We start from the raw sequence: 20,358 nt of genomic DNA, 5'->3' as shown, positions 1-20,358 counted from the left end.
GTTCACTGAGAAAGGCAGCCTTGAGCTTGAGGATTAACTAACAGCGGTGTAATCTCCCTGAAGTCTGTTGGCCCAAAGGAGGAGGTCAGAAAAGGCCAGAAAAGCAGGAAGGCCTCTCATCCCCCCTTGCTGGACTTGATCGACAAGGATTTCAAGAGGTGAAACAGCAGCACTTCAGTCTTCGGCGCAGGAGCTACTTCGGTGCTGGCTTCGAGCAAAGCCTGTGCACGTAGCAAAACAGTGAATGGAGCAAAATTGTACACAGGCAGCATCGAGACCCTGTGAGCATGAACCAGTTGCTCTGGTTAAAGAGCTCTGTGACAAGTGTTCAATGACTGCCTGGTATTTCCAGAGCTTCCATCAGGATTGCACCATTCGCAATCTCAGAGAAAAGACAAAAGCCCAAGGCTCCTGTAGACACTCCTTCCAAATCCAGGCCTACTCTGCAGGCAAATCTCAGATACCTGTAATGGCAAGGGTGGGTATTTTAAGAGAATAGTGCTATTGTTACCAAAATGCCTGGATAAATCAGTGTAATCAACCACGTCAGAAGGGGGCTTGTGGATGAGTGTCCACCCTGGGACACAAGCTGCATGGGACTTTCCAAGGAAGGACAGACTTGCTGTTTGGCCTTCAGAACTATCCTTCAGAGAAGACTCACTGAATTCCTAAGTTCGTCAGTGTCTCCCAGCCAGTATTTTCAAGAAGACCACATGAAAACAGTCTGTAAACTCTGTAACCTCCCTTCCCACTGCAGATAACAAGCTAATGCTAAGCACCCCTCACATGATCCTGTGGCTGTCCCCTGCCTGCCCGTGACATTCTGTTTGCTCTGCCTGAGCTTCAATTTTATCCTTAACTTGTTCCCAATCCTTCCTGCTCGCCGTGTGATAATCAAGATTTGCTCTGCCAGCAAATACCTTCACGTGTGGTGTTCTTTTGCTCAAGGGATCATGTGGCAAAGGTGGTGCAGAAGTATTCCCCCCACTTCACCTCAGAGCAATCGGGCACTTGCACAACACCCAGGGTTGCACAGACCCTGTGAAAAGATCAAAGCCGATGGGGGAAGGTGGAGTTTACACAACTGGTTACCACACCATTTGGTCAGCCAGTTCCCACCTGATAGCCTAAATTCAAAGAACAGTGCTAAACTGGGGCACGGATGAACACACAGAGGTTTTATGGTGTGAGTTTAAAACAAAGGGCATCCTGGGATTTACAAAGGCATTATTTACCTTTGAGGACAGATGTGCTCTGTCCACATCTGCTGTCAGACCAGCCCGAAATCTGGAAAGACAGCACCTACACTCGTCCCTCCCTTGGGACTCAAAAGTGATCATGGCAAGGCTCCGCCAAAGCCTCATTGGAAGGAGTGCTGTGACACAGACCACCCTTGCTCAGCAGCTCTAGGCAAAAGGAGCCCGGGTGTACCGTAAGCAATTAAGAGTTTGATTAACTGTGGGGACAACGAGCCCCTCTGGGTTTGTAGAGGGAAGACGTCTTGCTGGTCTACTTGGCTGCTCCCAAACCAAGGCCCCACCGCGCCGTCCCGGCGCCACCTGCCGGCCCTGGCTCAGCACCTACCTGGCTCGGCTCCCAGCACCACTCAGATGAGCTGCACTGCTCCCGAGGCCACCAGAGGGGCGATGGTCTTGTAGCGGATCAGGTGTTGCGAGCCCTCCTCCAGATCGATGGTGTACTCCCTGCAAGAGGCAGGCGTGGCGTTAAGCTACTGCTCCTCACTCACTGCGTTTGGAATCCTGCCCACAGTGCCTGTGGGAGGACCCCTACCTCTGCTCATCAGTCTCCGGCTCAACCAGGATGTTCTCCTGCCTCTCCAGCACCCTCAAGAAGACGAAGGAATCCAGGTTGGGCTTTGGAACTGTGGAAACAGTGGGTTCAGAGCACAGACTCAGCACTCAGTCGTGTTCCTCTGCAGGATGCTCAGCTCAGAAAGGGGCAATGGGGACAACAAGCACAAGGCCAATAAAGGGAACGCTAGACAATGCTGACCAGGGGTAAGGCGCACTGCTTCCATTTAAGACAACACTGGATTGCAGTGGTCAGCACATGCTCTGAGAGAAGCACGAAGGGACAGCAGCATTAAGCCATGTACTACACAGCAGAGCAACATGAGGATACTGTCACCAAACAATGTTTGTTTCTACTGAGCACCAGCTAAAAAAGTAGTTCTTAATACTGCATGCTCCCCAGAGCTTTCCCCACACCTCTTTTGCTATGATTTGCTGGGACTATCCTAGAGTCTGGCTGTACTCACCTGATTTTAAGAGGGACACTTTCTGCAGGTTGGGTGGCATGTGCTTTAGGGCCACATTTTTTAGGTAAGTCTCTGTGTTTGCCATGTACCTGGAAAAAAAAAACAAACAAACATCAGAACATCTGTTGATTAAGTCAAATGCAAATTTGCCTAGAGAGCACTGATTCAAAAATGCCAAGAGGTGACATCTCCTGGTCCTGTGATTGCTAGCAACTGGCTGACAGTAACTGGCTCAGATGCCAAACACAGTGCGGACTCAGAATTATTTCATTTCAGCTCTTTCCTTGCCCATAAGGAAAGCTACTGGTAAAACTGAACTTTACTGCAACCCTGCCTAAAGCTAGCACTCTGCAGAACTGTTCAGCGAAACACAAGGATGAGTCCTGTAACCCGTGCAAAGGGAGGGAGATGCATCCAAAACCTACTCACTCTTTAGCAAAGGCAAATTCTTCTGGGGATAGAATAGAAGGCTCCCCTTCAGCTCGAGACTTCTCCTTCTCCAGGACATGGGGAAAAAACTTCTCTATCTGGTATTGAAAGAAAAGTCACAAAGAATAAGACACAGATCGCCTAGAAGCTGGGTGACTACAATCCCCACCCTTCAGATGCTTCCCCTACAGGTCACCTGCTCCTGAACAGCAGACAAACCTGACCAAAGACCTGCTTCTGAATTGACAACACGGTCAGCTGGGGTCTCCACGCTGCACAGGCATGTGTGTACATGGCAGGACCCAGGCAGAACACACAAACATTTAATTGTGCTGTCCCGGGCTTAGATGCAGTGATGGAACACCGCAGCAATGCTGGGATTCTCCTTCACCACAACAGAGAAGCAAGCCCAAGGAACGAAACGTTTTGGGTTGCACCCAGGATGAAAGAGAGCGAGCTTTAAAGAAGTGTTTCACTGCAGCAGGTGGGGTTTTATGGGTGAGATCGCCCCTGAAGTTACCCTTTCCTATCCCCTCTGCACAAGGTGTTACCTTCACAAGCCTACATCGCAGGTAGCTGCTGAGCACGTAGCGGATCCTTTCGATCTCCATGCGGTGCACGCTGACCTTTAAGTCTCCTGCCTTTGCCCGTTTCAGGTTTGACTCCTTAAAGAAAAAAACAAAACTCAAAAGCTTCAAATACCAAGCAAGGCACAGCGCGTGAGGTCTTCCTGCACACAGGAGCACCAACCCCGCCCGCGGCTCCCTCCGGTGCCCCAAAGCGCTGCCCCCCTGCAGCCCCCAGCCGGGGGCACGGAGCCGGGGCGCCCCCAGGGGGAGCCGGGCCCCGTTTGCCGGCCCTACCATGTGGTCCAGCTGCTCCACCACGCACTCCACGATCTCGGCCTTGCTCTCCAGCAGCTCCGGGGCGAACTTCTCATTCAGCCAGGCCTGCGGGACGCAGGCGGTGAGCGGCGGCACCACGCCCGCCCCGCGCCCCAAAAAACGGCCATAACGGGACCCCCCCCAGCCCCGGGGCTCGCCCCCCGGCCCCGCTACCTGCTCCAGGCTGCGGATGAGCTGTGCCGGGGTGAGCTCCAGCTCCTCGCCGTCCCCGGCCGCCTCAGGGCCCGGCTCCTCGCCGCCCGCCGCCGCCATCCCAGCGCGGCCCCCAGCGCACGCGCGGCCCGGCCCCGGGCGGCCCCGCCACAGCCGCGAGATGGCGGCGGCGGCTCCCGGCCCGGCCCCCCCCCCCCCAACAGGCCCCGTCCGCTCCCTCCCGGGCCCCCAACACCCAGCGCCGCCAACCATGACACGGACACAGTTTAAGAAAAGATTTACTCATCCCTCCGGACTTCTGCCAATATCACAACAGATGTGAAAGGCCAACAGGTACAGTTTTAGAAAAAAGAAAAAACACGTTTTATACAATTAAAATATGAAACGAATCTCAAAAAAAAAAAAAATCAGTGGCTGAGTAATAAGCCTGGAATTTCAGATCCAGTATTAGCACCTACAGTACCACCGGAAGCCGAAACACTCGCTATTTCTGTGGAATTTTTCCGTTTCTAAATTCAAGAATTTCTTCCCCGATCGGACAGCGGTGCTCAGCACCAGGACATCCTTGCTTTGACAACAGAAAAGGATACAAGAGAGAAGTATCAAGCCAACCCAGTTTGTAAGAACTTAACTTTAGCAGGTATTGCTGAGGAATGTCAATGCACAGGAGATGCTAAATAATGCACAGCGCTACTCTTCCATAGCGTCAGCAGACAGAGTTAAGACACCATCTTATACAACATCTAAGTTCATCAAATCAGTGTTTTCCTATAAATTATATATAATAAATCCATAAAGAAACAGTTTTACACTTCACATATTAATCAGAGTAGGGTAGGAACTGTTTATTGGTTCAGCATCCATTTTATCGTACTTACTGTTCTATGCGCGAACAGACCCCCTCTCCTGATGAGCACTGAGAGATGCAATAGCAACATACACACAGTAGTAGAAAAAACATCAGTATTAAAGTCCAGCTATTCCTCCCCCTTCTAGGAACAACCAAAACACTAAAACAAGAAACACTTTGCCTTCTAGTTTTCCGTGAGAATCAGCACGGGAAGCTTAAAATGCTTGTTGCCTTGAGTCACTTCTCTCCGGGCAGAGGCACTGCATATCCCCTCACTGCAGCACTGAGCAGGAGGGAAGGCCTTGTTTCTGGAAAATTCCCAACTCTGACTTGTAGCTTTCCAAAGCCCGACTGATGTACAGGAAGGTTTAACAACTAGGGAGGACCAGCACTGCACTCACGTGACTAAAACTAGACTTCTGTTGGGCCAAGCGCCTGGTTTCTTTCAGCAGAGAACGCAGCTTTATCACCTCTTTTTCTTGAAAAAAATAAGAAATAATCTCATTGCTTAAAAATTGGCCACAAAATGGATGCTGACCAGCTGGGCCACCCCATGTGGAACAGAGTTTTAGGAAGTTAGTCCTTGTAGTAGATGGCACTGTGGATCTGGCAGCAGAGAGAAGAACGATGCTCTAAAGTAGGAGGTAGGGGAACTTTGATACAGCAAGTCCACTGTTGAGCTATCTGCTAGAAAAGAAGTTTAATATTATTAGAAACTTTTAGAAAAAAGCATACAAATCTTTACACAGATATTGTGTTTTCTTAGAAGGTACACAGCAAGAAAACCAGGCTATGCAACAGAATATAGAAGCTCATCTTCTATCTGCTTGGAACCAAGAAGGTAAAATGCAATTACTCATATTGATTTGTTCAGGCATCTAGGGCTAATAATAACAACTCCTAGGCAAAACACCTTGGTTTCACAAGTGCTGGAAACACAGCAGCTTTTAAAGTAGAGCTTGCTACAAGGTATCTCTAACAACAGGAAAAGTTCTATCTTTCACAGCATTAAAGGAAGAACAGTTGCTTTTATAGCACCATCAATGATTTCTCTTGAGTATTTCTTAGTCTCTTATTCCATTAGTCTGAAAATTATTCAACGATCCAAGTAAGAGCTTAAATATTGTTCTATTTTGAAGTCTAGATTTAAGGGTAAGCCTTAATTGTGTCTACAATAATACAGCACAAGTTAGGTTTATACATATCTGTACAATCAAGACCTGAAATTGTTAATTCTGTTAAATTTTATACCACCTGAAATGTATTAACATTCAGTGACACAATACCAAGTACAGATATTTCTACATATTCAGAAAACTGAAGCCACACAAGACTTACGTGAAGAGCCTTTGATTGCATGCAGTGGTTGGATAAATATTTTGTCTCAGTAGGAGAGTCTACATCTTTGAGCACACACAAAAAAGAAGTTGAGATTGGCACCTAATATAATGTTAATATGTACCTGAGACTCCACAGTTTTATCTTCCACTGCTCATACCTCTGTCTTCATAGATGGTAATTTCAATCTGCACAGAAAGGTTGTTAGGGAAACATAGTATGGAAAGATTATGAAAACTTAAAAAAAAGTGGAAAACCACAACAGGAGAACTTTAGTCCTTGTGCTTCACACCTACTGTTTCAAGGCTAGTTTCAGAGCTACAGAACAAATGAAACTGTACACCTAAGGGTTGTCTCATACAATAGTATGTAGTGTTACAGATCAGGGATGACTAGAGGGTGCCACAGTAACAGAGAGAAACAGGTAGCATAGCACGGATGGACGAGTCAGGAGAAGCTTGGAAACCACAAAAGGATACAACTCTTAGCCCTCTTTCAATGGGATCTGTCAGCAGTAGGCCCTGAGGAGCATAGATCTTCTCATTCTGTTCCTGAATGAACTTGGCAATTTTCTTTAGAACCTGGTAATAGAACAGCCCAAAAGTCAGTTTCTTAAATCACGATTCCCTGAAGTAACAGCCCAGCAGAATCACAAACATAACATCAGGACAGCCCAGCATGACAGTGCCAACACCCACCAGAGACAGAACCTGCAAAGTTCCCTGATGCACAGACGATCATTACACTGCTCAGTCTGATCGGAGTCAGTCTGACGTGCACATGAAACAGCCCTGCAGTAAGATCCAGGCCCTAAATGGAATTTGCACAGCAATGGTGCAAGTCACAGAAAACCTACCAGGAAGTAAATATTTAACTGATGTCTGTGGACGTCCTGCCTTCTAAGCAACACAATGAACAGAAGAAACGCACCTTTTCATAATGTGTTTCCATGCACAAGAAGATAGTATAGGCAGTCAGACAGGCCAGACACCCTTCAAGATAAGATTGGCCCCCAAGTTTTTCAGCTTCCGCATAAAGGTTATTCAGCGTTCGGACAGTCTCTTCAAACTGCTGCCTATCAATCTGCAACAGAAAGTCAAGTTTAGCCATCATACCGCACCCTCCACATTCCAGAACTCACTGATACCTCCATATATCTGCCTTCATTTATAGCTGTTTGTGCTTCCATGTGTTTTTAGATGCATCACCTACTAACATTTTAAACAGACACTGTGTTTAGAGCCAAAGTCTGGAGGATGCATAGTTACAGGCCAGTAATTCTCTGTTAAATATCCACCAAGCGATTAGAGCCAGTCTGAATTCCAACACAATCTGAATGTAAAGCCATTAAGAGTAAAAATACTACATCAAAGTGCAATTTAAATGAAGGTGGAAAAAAAAATGGGTTATTTAACACACATGCAAAGATCTGGTAGATTAAGAAGAGCATTTAAGAAGTGAATTGATTGAGCTAACTTTTGATGTCAATAATTCCTTGCTGGTCCTGAAATGTTGGGCAAACAAGCCCTCTATAGGACGATATAGAACACGCAAAAAACAATGAACAAAAACAAAGAAAAAAAAAAAACAAACAAACACAAAAAGGGGGAAAAAAGCCATCAGCAAGGCGCAGCTGTTGTCTCTCGTGAAGACACCCCCTCAGCGCACATTACGCCAAAGAAAGACCCCGCAGACGATCCTCGTGTGCGGGCACAGCGCCAGCCGAGCCGCTCTCCGCAGTGCCACAAGGCAGGCGTTATTCCCGAGCAGACAACGAGCCCATTCTGCTCCGCTGCCACCAGACGCGGCTGCGCTGGGCGGCCCCGCGGATCGCGCAGCGCCGAGGGGCGGCAGCGGCCGCCTCCCACGCGTTTTCCCCGCCCGTTCCCATGCCCACCGAGCGGCAACGACCGCACGCCCGGGCCCGGACCCCGACACCCGGCGGCCCCCTCGAGGCCTCGGCACCGCCCGGCGGGGGACGGGACCCGGGGACACCGCCCACCGCCCCCCCGCGGCCCTCACCCGGTTCTCCAGCTCGGCCGGGAACTTGCTCTGGAACTGGCAGCGCGTGCCGCCGCTGTAGTCGCGCTGGATGAACACCTTGCCCGACACCGGCGCCTGCTGCGGCCTCATCGCGCCGCCCGCAGCGAGCCCCCCCCCGCCGCTCCCCGCCTCGCTCCGCCCGGCGCCGCCTGCCGCAAAGGCCCCGCCGCGGGCGAGACGAGGGCGGAAGTGCCGCACCGCGCACGCGCCGCCCCTTCGCCGGCCCCAGGGAGCGGCAGTGCGCAAGCGCTCGGCCGCCTCGCCTGGTCTCTGCGCGTGCGCGCGCAACGCCCGCGTCCCATTGGCTGCGTGGCGGTCACTGCCCCCTCCTCGTCACCTCACCCGGGCCGTCGCCCCGCCCCTCGGGCCGTCGCCCCGCCCCATATTGTAGCCCCGCCCCTGATACCGGAGACACGCCCCCGACCCAATAGTCCCGCCCCCCGGTCTCTTAGCCCCGCCCCTTATTGCCTTAGTTCCGCCCCCGATGCTGTAGTCCCGCCCCTGATCAGTAGCCCCCGCCCCCTGATCCAGTAGTCCCGCCCCCTACAGCCTTAGCCCCGCCCCCCGATCCCGTAGCCTCGCGCAGGGTCCTGCCGCCCGCCGGTCGCTCTGGGCCGGGCTCTCCCAGCGCTGCAGAGGCCGCCCCCGTGCCCGTTGCCGGGGGTGGGGGTCACTGGTTGTCCCCTGCCAGCTACACCGCAACGCAACAGGGCAGAAATGAGCGCAGGAATGATTTATTTACTGAGTTTTTCTCAGGACATAACAAGCAGCCTCCGTGCCGTGCGCCAGACAAGAGCAGCAATGCTGCAGCGATAAAACGCAGCGAGCAGCACCGCAGCTCCCGCAGGCACACGGGGACACAGCTGAAGGGTGGCCCCGGCTGGGGCTGGCGGACGGAGCTTCAGGGCCAGCTGGGGACGGGGACCAGCGCGGGGCTGAGCTGTCCCCAGCATCCCTGCTGCAGGCTTGTGGAGGAGCTGGGGGCACCCCGGCCTTTGCTGGCACTCCTTGTGCTAAACACGTTGTGAATGGGATAAGGATGCTTCCGTTTTGCTTAGGGAAGAGATTAAAGGGGGGGGGGGGAAAAGAAAAGAAAAGAAATCCAGCAAAGTGGTGAGCTGCCCCAGGAACCTGGGTATCAGCTGCTGCTGATCTCACCTCACCCTCCAGCCCCCCCTCTCCCATAGGAACAGCCTGAACTAATTAACCCTCTAGCACTCCATAATGAAGGCTAATAAACACCTAATGGGGTTGCTTGAACAAACAATCTCCTCGTGGGCTCTAGGAAACTCCAAGTCACTTGGGGGAGCCTGGGGAAGAGCAGGGAGCGCAGTGCTAGGTCCCCCTGGACCCACGCATCGCGGCGTGCTGGCGGGCTTCTGTGGATGGGTTTGATCGGGATTGTGAGCCCAAGTTCTGAAGGAAGCACGCTCAGAAATAATCTGCTGTAAATACTGTACCAGATGGACTGCATCTTCCTAACCTTTAGCTTGTTCCAATATGCAAACAGTTAAGATCATGATGTTAACATTTTCTCAGATGTTTTATGCGTGTATAAAATATTCTAAAAGAATGTGCTTTTGAATGCAGAGTTTGATCCAATTACAATCTTACCAGAGTTTATAGAAACATAAAAAATCTGTTTTCAGGGTGTCTGAGATCCTGCTGGCCTTTGTAGTAAACTCTGAAGTCCTTGCAGCGGAATATAACTGCTACTACGTAGGAGATGGTCAGTGGAATATTTATGGTCAGGTAAACGTGCTAATTCTTCAGTCCTGTGCTTGGTCTCCTCTGCAGATGGGTAATACAGGGTCACTTAAAAACAATATGTTCCATCTCTGCACCAAATTCTTTTGATTTCTGTTGGGGCTAAAGGCTTGGCTCCTGCAGACATGAATGGATTTGAAAGACACTAAAAATACAACTTAAGAGCTCAGGACAGCTACTCCATGGGATGAGTTGCTTAGCTTATCTCCCTTATCCTACATGGCGACTGCAGCCTCTTATGGGCAGGTTTCCCAGAGATTTAAGTGAGAATATATTTTTCCCTGGTTTAGCTGCAAGGCTGAATTAAGGAAGGACAAAAGTGGAGTTTAATGGATGTTCATTTAAAGATATCCACTGTCATGATTTTGGAATAGAATAGATGGCAAACACTGCGACCAGTGGGGATCTTCTAAGTTTGCTGTGTTATTATGAAGACTAAGCCTGGAAGTGGTAATCGTGTGATCTGTCCGTTTCTGAAAGATGCATTTATTGTTTCAACATTTTATGACGCCGTCCGTAAGCAGTTCATAATTTTAACAGGCGTCTTCTAACTCACCGGTTTTGAATAGGAATAAGACTGTTAAAATTATACAGCAAGTGTGCATGAAATCATAAATAAAGGCAATAAATTACCCTGTTAAAGAGGCAGAAGCAGTCTCTGTCTCCCAGCTGCTTCGGGGCCACTGACGGAGGGCAGCCCCCGTGCTGCAAGAGGTCAGGGACCTGCAGTGGAAGCGCCGTCCCTGCCTGCAGCGGGCAGCACTGCTGGCCCTGCAGCGGGTCCTGAGCTGCTGGCAGCCTCCCGTGGGATGCAGGCCGTGTGGCAGGAGGCTCCCGTGCCCCGGTGCTGCCTGGGAAGGTAATCTGAACCTGCATCACTGGGTATCTCGCTCAGTGTTTACACAGAAAAGGCGAGCGCGAAGAACAGGATTGTATTTGTTTTTTTGTAAGTCAAACCAGCTGTGATCGAAAGGCTGCAGCCCCTGCCTCTGAGAAACACCGACCGCTGCTGCTGCTGCTGCTCGTGGCTGCTGCTCCCCGTGCCCCGTGGGGTCCGGCCCTTCCCCACCGTGACCCCCGGGTGCTGAGCTGCTGGGTGCAGCCCGGCTGAGGGACGCAGCAGGGGCACAGCCAAGGGGCTGCTGCCTGCGCTGGGGCTGGATGGGGCTGGTTCACAGACAGGCATGAGCCTGGGGCTCCGGTGAGCCTGGCTGGCTTGGCATGGCACCTGGCCCTGGGAAGGGCTGGCGGCGTGGTCTGGCTGTCACTAGGTGCTCCCTGCAGCGGCTCCGATGCATGGGGTGCTGGTGACGAAGCTCCTGCACGCTGCAGGGCTGCAGGACCCAGGTCCTGGCTCCTCTCCTGCGTGACCCACCGGCGAGGCCGAGGTGCCGGAGAGGCACCGAGCCGGTGCTGTTAATCTGCGGGGTGTTCTCCAGCCTGACATGACCAAATGTGGAAACCTGGGGCTGGTGGAGGAGACAGAGGAACTCAGAAACAAAGAGTCTTTCAGGCCACCTAATGCCGTGTGGATCCAAGAGGACAAATCGAATTTACAGGCATAGCTTAGATTGGGAGATATGCTTGCAAAGCCAATTTGTTTCATTTTATAGGCCTGAAAGATTCTAAGTCGGGGCTCCCTGTATGGTTTGAATTAGGTTTGGATAGTGGTGTTCTGGAAAGCTAGGTTTGGAGAGGTTTTCATGCAGTACATTTGTAGTTGAATAGGGGCCATCTAGTGCTTTTGCAATGCTTTTAAACAAAATAATCCATGTCTGCCCCAAAACGAAGCTTCCACCTGGTTAAGAAAAGGATGAATACTTGAAAATGGAGGTCTCTCTCATACTACATATTTTGGATTAAGGTTTGACACATGTATCAACAGAGAAAGTGAGAATTTCAAAGGGTGCTTTCTTTTTAACCCTGCCAATTTGTGCTGTTGATACGTTTACCAGTTTTGTTGTCCACAACTGTGCAAAACACCAAAGCTATAGGGAGCTTCTGTGTGAGACCTCAGCAGCAAGGAGGCTTTAACAGGCTGCCGCCGGGTCCGCTGGTGGAGATGCTCCCATGGCCAACGGACTCAGGTGCTTTACAGAGAAGCTTCCAAGGGGCTGTTTTGGCTGCTGCTATCTCTGTGCAGAGCAGACGATGTCTGAGAACCAGTCCCTCTCCCAGTGCATACAGCAGAAGTAAGAAGTGGCTGGGTAATGTGCTGCGGCAGCAGGACCTTTCCCTGGTGGTGGTGGTCCCAGTGCAGGCTGAGCCCACCCTGGGCACCCGTCCCTGTGCCTCCAGTGCCCCAAACCCCAGGCACCTTCCTCTGGCACGGGTGGGAACCCGGCTGAGTGCTGTCCTCCAGCACGAGGGGGCTCCCAGGCTGCCAGCTCTGGGATACTTCTGCACCCTGCGAGCCCCGGGGAGCAAGGCGACTGTTTCGGCAGAGGGATAAGCCCCTGGCTCCCACTGTGATGCTCGGCTGCCAGAAAAGTTCCCCGGGAAGTAGCACAATCTTTGTTTGGTCATTAAAGCAGAAAAAGAGAGAGGGAATCTTAGGAAATGCTTGAAACGATTAGGTGATCTTAACTCTAAGGAGCTAAACAAATGCAAAGCAATCCCCCCCCCGCCCCGGCCCCCAGCCCCTCGTGCTGCTGTAGAATGTAATCTCATTTCTAAACACACAATTACAGAAAATAAAAAGAAAAGAAAAGAATAATTAATTTCTGCTTCCTCATGCAAATCCTCTGACCAATCATTTAGGGATCAGGGGCAATTCAGCTTCTTGTGCAAATTCCAAGCTGAAGGCCTGAAAAAAAGCAAGTGAATAGATTTACTTTTCTAAGAACCAGAATTAACAAAGGTTCCATTTTCCATGGTTATGTGCCTGGCCAGACAGCTCTTGCTGACAAGCTCTCAAAAAACATGTGTTGGCCTGTTGAAAAGGCCCCAGTGTTGACTGACAGACAATTGAAGTGACAAATTGTTTCATTGTACTTGGCAGGGAGAGCGCTGTATTAGATAATTATGGCGAGGAGGGAAGCGGCGGGTCACAGGTCAGAAGACACGTCTGACCCTGTTTTCTGAAAGCCCTGAGAGGAGCCCACTCTCGGCAGAGCAGCACGGCGCTGCCGGCGGTTTCTCCGCCTGTCGCGGTGATTAAGAGCTAACGAAGACGGAGAGGGTCCGGGCTCGCTCCCTGCTCACCCTAGCCTGGCTCCGGTGGGGCAGCGCCGTGCCGCAAGGCCGAGCTCTCCTGCGGGGCCTGCTGCACCTCACTGGTACCCATGCACCGGCTGTGCCGCCCCGCTTCGTGTCACCGTCCCTGCAGCTCCGCGTTCCAGACCCGCAGCCGACGTCCTGGTGCCTGAGTCCTGGTGCCTGAGCCCCGCAGCTTGCACGGGCATGGGGATGCCGAGGGGCGGTGGGGCCAGGCTGTGCTCCCGAGGCTGGGGTGTTGCTAGCTGCGGCACGGCGCAGCTAACAGTTATTGAAGCCTTTCTCCCACCGTAGAAATAAAATACGGCATGGAATCATGGCACAGCTACTCCATTGAGAGCGCTGCTCAACTGAGTAATACCAATAATTCAAAACAGATGAGCTGAAGGCTCGAACACTATGGACTTAGTATCCTGATCTGCCCTGACCCCTGGCACTCGCTGAAAGTTACCTTGAGACTCGCCAGAGCTCTTTGTGACTTCTGTGAGGGTTATTTATTGCAAACTCATAAATAGTTGTTATGGATTTTCTCCATCAATCTACAAAATGAATTAGGTTAGAAAAAATTTATGTAGTTGGATTTTGGGCATGTGTTTCTCAGGCAGGGAGTAAAAGTGGGATCTCCATTGTGCAAAGGACGGGCTGCTGCAGAGCTCGGGGCTCTGCTGCCTGCGTTAATTAATTCCCTTCCGCAAACAGTTTAAAATGCACAGTATAGTTGAGAAGGGGGGGAGGGAGGGAAGAGGTTCTTCTTTACTTCTCTCTTAAAATCTTCCATAAAACTATTTATGGGGGAAGGAAAATCTATTTCCCTCTCTTCCCTCCTGGATGCACTGCCAGCCCATTCAAAAACTGAAACTTTCAGCTTTCTGCCCCCAGAAAATCCACCTTGAGCCAATATCTCCCAGTCTCCTTCTGAGACTGGCACCAGCTGGGTGCAGCCGGGACGGGGAGGAGCGCCGGGTCCCTGCCCCTCTGCCCCGACACACAGCTGCCTCAAGGCAAAGCCACCATGGTTTCCACCCCTTGTTGGAGAGGACACAGGAGAAGGGGTGTTCTTGCCCTGCGGGGACTTTTCTGGTAAGTTAATAAGCTTTTATTCAAAAAGCGCTAAAGCACGACCTTAACTTTCAGGGTGCTCTGGAGGTCCCTTGGTGTGGTAGGATTCAGGCCCTGGTGGATGTGGCACCGGGTTGCTGCCCTTGTCTGGAGGGGGTGAGTGGGGGCTGGAAGGCTGTGGTGTCTGGGAGAGGGGCCCGGTGGCTCCGGGGATGCTGCGGAGGGACCGGTGTTGCTGAAATTGGCAGAAAGTGTGTGTCCTCCTGGGCTGGTGCTCTGTGCACAGGCCTGGCGCAGCAGCATCCTCCCCACCAGCCTTGAACAGCACAAAGCCTCCAGCCTGTTTCTGTGTTATCCGGTGCTTCTGCGCTGCCATCCTTGCAGCCTTTGAGGGTCTGGATTTGCAATAAAATGGTAGCCTACCTTATATCAGAGCTGCTCTTTCACGTGCTGATGTGAAGCAAAATGCACATTGGCTCTTCAAGACGTAGTGTTTTTTTGTTTTTTTTTTTTTTTTTGCATTAGTTTTACAGGAACCCTCCAAAATTCCAGAATCTCTGGAACCCACAAGTCATACCAACACTTTTAAGCTCTTGGCACTGTGGCTAATGAGCTGCTATGTTATTAGGCTATTGCTAACAATTCCATTGGGCTGCATTTTTTTGTTGTTGTTTTAAGATTGTGGCAGCTGTGCTTGCCCTGTGTGCGATGTCACCAAGCCCAGGACAGAATCTTCCTCAGTTTGGAGTGTTTTTCTGCTGGCTTTTCCTGTCTGTACATCACCCAGTTGCCATGGCCATGGCCCAGGGTGGACAACGGGCGCTTCTGCCTGGTGGAAGTGGCTGCATGGTGGAGGCAGTGTGGGTGCCATGTGAATTTCCACTGCAATTCATCCACGTCCTGCTCTCCCATGTCTGTCTGTCCAGCTACCCAGAAGCTCTTGAAAAGGTTTGTGTGAATGAGCTGACATAGCTTTGTTTCTGCTCCCCTGCTTTGCCCTTTACCCTTTGGCCTTTGCCCAGCTCTGTGGCCAGGGGAGCCAGGGTTTGGCCACAGATGACTGCGCAGCTGGCCAGATGCTCTCTCAGGAGCACAATGAGCTGTGGCGGCTCTGCCCCCAGCAGGGGCTCGCCGCTCCTGCTCCCTGGCATGCTTGCAAAAATGCCAGACGCAGCATTTTTGTGTCACCGTGAGGAAGATTTCAGTGTGGGTCCTGCACTGGTGGCAGGGGAGCCGGCTGCTGCTCCCCATCCTCACAGTTTCAGCTTCATCTAGGACTTTATCTTGCTTGCAATGCGGCTTCTGGGCTTGCTCTGCATGCTGTTGTCGGACTCATCTCCTGACTGCTTTCTCCTCTCCCACGTCCCTCTGCAGGAGGAAGCAGCCCCTCTCCGTTCCTGCCCAGTGAGGCCGGCTGGGGCCCTGTCCCCGTCCATAGGTAAGGTGCGTACTGGCTGGGCACGCCAGTGCCACAGGCCTGTGCAGGCGTGTGTTTGGTAGGGCTGTGTCCACTGACACGGAGAGCGCAGTGAGAGCCCTGCCCACGAGTGGCATCCGGGCATGAGCCCTGCTGCTCGCTGCGGGACGCGTCGGTGCCTACCCGGGGCTGAAGCAGATGGGTCGGTGCTGGGTAACGTGGTAGTGGAAAATGTTGACAGAGGGAGCATGACACCAGGAGCTATTTGTTCAATCAATGATTTACCAGATGTGTATGCTGTACTAAAGGCTTGTAAACATACTTTAATGGCCTGCTGTAAATCCAGGCAGTAGCAGTGCCAACTTCATCTCCATCGGACACGTTTTAGGAACAGCAGTGCAAAGTCTCTGAATCACTTTGTTACAGGCTCTGTCAGCTCTGCAATTGTGCATGTAAATCAAAGAGCCAATGTCCTTAGGTCAAAATTATTTGAACGTCAGGAATGGTTTTATGACCAGCAGCTTTTCCTTTTCTAGGTTCCCTGCAGTTTCTTATCTTCCACAGACTGCATCTCCAGAACGTTGGGTTTCCGTCCGAGTGCCCCGAGTGCGTGGCTGTGTTTTCACTGACTAGGCTGGAAGTCTCTTTTGTTAATCATTGAAGCAGAGCATCATTAGTGAGAAGTGCAGAGTGTACACAAAGAGGAACTTGCCAAATTACTAATAAGCAGAAACTCCATCCATCTTAATGAGACAGGGTTAAGAAAATAGCAACCTAGAATATACACAATGGAGCCTTTCCACACTGTTTGTTTATCCATGTTAGAAAGTAGTTCAGGGCTCCATCTCTAGAGCTGGTCAGAGACTGGAGCATGGTTTCCAAACCACAGATTGTTGATGCGCTTGCAAATCATCAAGCATGAGAAAGATAAATAAATAAATGGACGGACAGCTCAATAAATTATTAGAAGGGAGATAAGTATCTGGTTTCCAAACAAATGAAACAGCACCACAACAAAACACCGGTTCCAGGCTCCCCTCACTGCTGAGCGAGTCAGGTCTGCACCAAGCAGACCTTGGTCTGTTCAGGAGCCTTTTGTCCCCCCAGTGTTTGATTTACCACATCTGCAGGACCAAAGGAAGAACCGTGATGTGCTGGTCCCTCTGTGGCTCCCATCGATGCAGCAGGGTTTGGCCCACCGTGTGCGATGCCCTGCAGGGAGCTGCTGCCCACCTGCTGTGGGCAGAGCAGATCTCAGCCACGTCTGGTGATGCCGGGGCACTGCAGGCTGGATCCTCAGAGAGAGAAGTGTGAGGCCAAATATCTTCGTGTGGTGGGCAGGTCTCCACCTCTGTACCTGAAACATCTGGGCTGGAGCTTTTGCCTTTCTTGGGCTCCTCACCAGTGAGGCCAAGGGTCCCTGTGTGCTCCATCCCCATGGGGCTGCCCTGGGGTGCTGCAAGCTGGGCTGAACCCCATGCCGTCAGCCCAGCATTGTGCTTTCCACTCTCCAGTGACTTCCGTGGGTCACTGGCAGTGCAGCAGAGGCTTGCACCCTCACCGAAGTGTCTGCACACCTGTGCTGCCAAGCCACATTTTTCTTTTGTTGGGTAAGAAATGACTTGCAGCGCATTTCACGCAAGCAGCTCAGCTGCTGGCTATTTTATTGAACGCCAGCACACGCTGTATGTTATTGAGACAAACTTTATATATGCTACAGACCCTCTCAGCAGCCTGCACCTGGTCCAGAATGAAGCTGAGCCTCAGAGAGAAGAATGTGCTGTAATGCAGCAAGTTATTACAGGATAAATATTTATAAGCCCCTGTAAATATTTGCCATTGGTTCCCTCCTGGGCTTTGGGGCAGACGGTCAGGGTTTTCAGCCGTGCTGAAGGCATTAGCTGTTGTAGTTCTTTATGCATTATCTCAGCTAGTAAACCCTTTGTTGATTGTGTTTAGTTATAGAATTTAATGGTGCTAATTTCACACTAACAGGAGACATCAGCTGGAACTGCTGCATGCCTTGACTCTGTCCTAGCATGGCCCGGTACGTGGTGGGGGTGCTCCCAGTGACAGCATGGGGCCATCCCAGCTGCAAAACCTTCGCGCACAGCCTCCCATGTGCGGGGGCGAGGTAACATCCCTGGCTGCATTGGTGTTACTGGGAGCTCAGGGAGGACTGCTGTGCCAAACCAGCAAACAAACACAACAAAGCTAACATCCTCCTCGGCAGCTTGACCCTAGCAGGGGCTATTGCTTCCAGCTGATGTGGGGGGAGTGTCAAATCTAAAATCAATACTCCCTGGGGTCTCCAGGAGCTGCCCCGCTGCAGGAGGTGGAGCAGGAGCCTTGTGCTGCTGCAGGGGCCGCATGGCGGGGACATGGTGGGGTGGCAGGGGCTGAGTGCCATGGGGCCGTGCAAGACCTGGCGCGGTGGCTTACGGTGGCTTTTGTGTCACCCATGCTCGGGGCAGGGGCAGTGGATGCCTGTGGCCAGCCGCTGTCAGCTCTCCCATCACTGCTGCCTCTGTTGGGGCTGGGATGGGGCTACTGCAGTGGTGGGAAACTGGGGAAGAAATGCCAGGGCAGACAAGGCCATGACTCCTCCATGCCCTCAAACACAGCAGTGAAACAATGGGCCCTGGGCAATAGTGCTTGCCGGATTGTTGCATGGGACTCTATTTGGGGGCTCCACTTTGCTGCTCATGCACGAAAGCCAGTCATTTGGCAAAAATCAGCTCAGTTAGCAGCCATTGTTCGTAAAGAGCCCGGGGCTGAATGGGCTCAGGGCTAATATATTCTATTATCCCACGCCTGCCTGTTCCCTGAGGACGTGGAGGGAAAGGCGCATTCCAGTCCCAGCGGCTGGCCGGGCAAGCCCTCCAGTCTGGGCAGCGGGGCTGGGAGGGACACGGGGTGCAGCCCCCATCAGCCACGGTGGGGTTGGGGTGCAGGGCGTGCGGCCACGCCATGCCCTCCAGGTCGGGTGCCCACGGTGGGGGACGTGAGCAGGAGCAGCCTCACCGGCAGAGGAAGTGGTGGGGGTGGCAGAGAGCGGGGTCCGGCAGGCTGCGGGACAAACAATGGAGCCAGAAATAAGCATGGCTAATTAGACCGGGCTTTTCAAAGGGCAGAGAGGACTCGGGATAGCCAAAAGCGTGCATGGTGCAAAGCATCTCATCTTTCAACAAGAATATGTTAGCTGCTGTGGGAGAGGCAGTGATATGTGGCTATAAAGCAAAGTTAAACGATGACATCGCAGACTATGCAGTCTTAAGAAGCGGCGGGCTAAGTAATTATGAATGGAAATGACTGCACAGGCTTCGCTCAGGAAAGTTAATGCCCAGTTTGGAAGGGGTTTGTCAGAAGAGCAGCCCTTCTTGAGCAACTGCTATTTAAGAGGTCTTATACTGTGTGTTAAGCAATGTAATGGTCTAGACCAGAGCTGAGAGGTTTTTTTTTTTTTTTTTTTTTTTTTTTAATTTTTAGTTTTATTAAACAAAAAGCGGTTTGCGGGGCAGTTCTATTTCAGTCATCAATTCACTCATGAATTCCCATACAGGTGCAGCTGCTGTAAATGTGCATTATCAAATACAGAAGAGAAGGCAGCCAGCAAAGACTTCTGCTGGGCTGAGGACAAGAATTGTCCAGGCTTTCAGTGTGGATGGTTTAGCAAGCAAGGCACACCATCTCGGAGCTCTCCTGCCTGCATGAGGAGAGCTGAGCTGTGGCGGGCAGCCCTCTGAGCTCAGCAGCTGCTGTGGGGCGCATTGGTGATGCAGCCAGCCCAGGAAACAGTGTGGGATGCGCTAGGTATGAGGTGCAACACATCTCTGGAAAGACATCCCTTCTCCTTGTGGTATTTGTTGTGCTGGGGATAACCAGAATCCTGACTATAGTTTTATTGCAGTGTTATTGCTGTGGCCTTTGAAGAACTCCCCAGTTTTTGAACAACAGCCTTCCAAAGCCCCCATTTTGCCTGCCTTGCTATGATGTGCCTATCACACTAGTCTATCTAAAATAGCAAGATAATAGCGCTGCCAAGCAAAACATGCCTATTGTATCTCTGGAAAGGGTGATTTTACAGTTAAAAATTGAGTTACTTGCACAATTTGGTTTTGAGTAAGTGCCCCAGAAGAGCTGGGGTCTGTGTTCTGGACCAGACATTTGTGCCTGAGAATGAAGCACTTGGCTACAAATAAAGATTCTTGAAAGAAATTCAGCCAAACAGCCCTCAAGCAGATCTGTGTCCTGTTCTGTGCACTGCAGCATTGCACGCTACTTGGACATTGTGTTGTCTTCTACATTATGAAAAGATGTTTCAGTGTTTTTAAACTGGTGTTGGTGAAAGCAACTCTAGGGTGTCAGGATTTCCCAAGGGTGAGAAGCCCATTCTGCAGCTGTTTCGTGGGGCAGTGATTGGTGCTTTGCAGCCATTTCCTGAGCCCAAGCAGCATGAGAGGGCCTGCTCCATCCAATCACCTCTTCATTCATCTGCTGGCACCTTATGGCGAAGATTTCTCCTGTTTACGGCTGAATTCTCCACTTCGTTAGCAGTGCTAACTGGCTGCTCGCTTCTGCTGGGCCTCAGGTGAAAGTGGCTCTTTCACGCTCCCCAGCTGCAGAGCCGTGTCCGTTTACCTCTCAATGAGGTGTAGTTCCTGCAGTAAATAGCACAAGCTGTCGGAGCAAAAGGCGGCGGCAGCAGAGCTTTGTGCGGGTCCAGCGGAGGGAGCTCAGGGAGCTCGCTCAGCCGCGGGCCTCGGCACAAGGGCTGCTCGACGGCCACATCCCGTGCACGCAGGGGCTGAGACGGCTCCTCCCGCCCGGCTGCAGCCGAGGGGCCCGGCTCTGCCCGCGGGCAGCAGCGGCACCGGGGGTGCCTGCGGCGTGCGGCGGCCGC

General features: G+C 51.7%; 2 protein-coding genes across 5 annotated transcripts; both read right to left on the bottom strand.

Moving 5' to 3' along the window:
• Positions 1 to 95: 95 nt before the first annotated feature.
• Positions 96 to 3,887, bottom strand: GINS4 (GINS complex subunit 4). Of its 3 annotated transcripts, none has more exons than XM_084302148.1 (8): positions 3,766 to 3,887; positions 3,571 to 3,657; positions 3,259 to 3,372; positions 2,708 to 2,805; positions 2,279 to 2,367; positions 1,792 to 1,882; positions 1,585 to 1,703; positions 96 to 221 (listed from the first exon to the last, which is right to left on the bottom strand). In XM_084302148.1, exons 1-7 carry the CDS (start codon positions 3,862 to 3,864, stop codon positions 1,607 to 1,609), a joined length of 675 nt encoding a protein of 224 aa, XP_084158274.1. In that variant the 5' UTR covers positions 3,865 to 3,887; the 3' UTR covers positions 96 to 221; positions 1,585 to 1,606. The 3 variants fall into 3 exon arrangements, with proteins under 3 accessions (XP_084158274.1, XP_084158273.1, XP_084158275.1); XM_084302147.1 differs by lacking the exon at positions 96 to 221 and adding an exon at positions 327 to 464; XM_084302149.1 differs by lacking the exon at positions 96 to 221 and adding an exon at positions 929 to 1,039.
• Positions 3,888 to 4,032: 145 nt separating this feature from the next.
• On the bottom strand, positions 4,033 to 8,202 carry GOLGA7 (golgin A7). Of its 2 annotated transcripts, none has more exons than XM_084302431.1 (5): positions 7,976 to 8,202; positions 6,884 to 7,036; positions 6,433 to 6,534; positions 6,078 to 6,141; positions 4,033 to 5,302 (listed from the first exon to the last, which is right to left on the bottom strand). In XM_084302431.1, the coding sequence occupies exons 1-4, from the start codon at positions 8,084 to 8,086 to the stop codon at positions 6,094 to 6,096; spliced, it is 414 nt and encodes a 137-aa protein (XP_084158557.1). In that variant the 5' UTR covers positions 8,087 to 8,202; the 3' UTR covers positions 4,033 to 5,302; positions 6,078 to 6,093. The 2 variants fall into 2 exon arrangements, with proteins under 2 accessions (XP_084158557.1, XP_084158558.1); XM_084302432.1 differs by having other exon boundaries at positions 4,033 to 5,299.
• Between the last annotated feature and the right edge of the window lie 12,156 nt (positions 8,203 to 20,358).

Source organism: Netta rufina (assembly GCF_964035555.1).
Source record: "Netta rufina genome assembly, chromosome: 27".
NCBI lineage: Eukaryota > Metazoa > Chordata > Aves > Anseriformes > Anatidae > Netta > Netta rufina.
The sequence above is the reverse complement of the archived record's forward strand: the minus strand, read 5'-3'. Positions and strand labels throughout refer to the sequence as shown.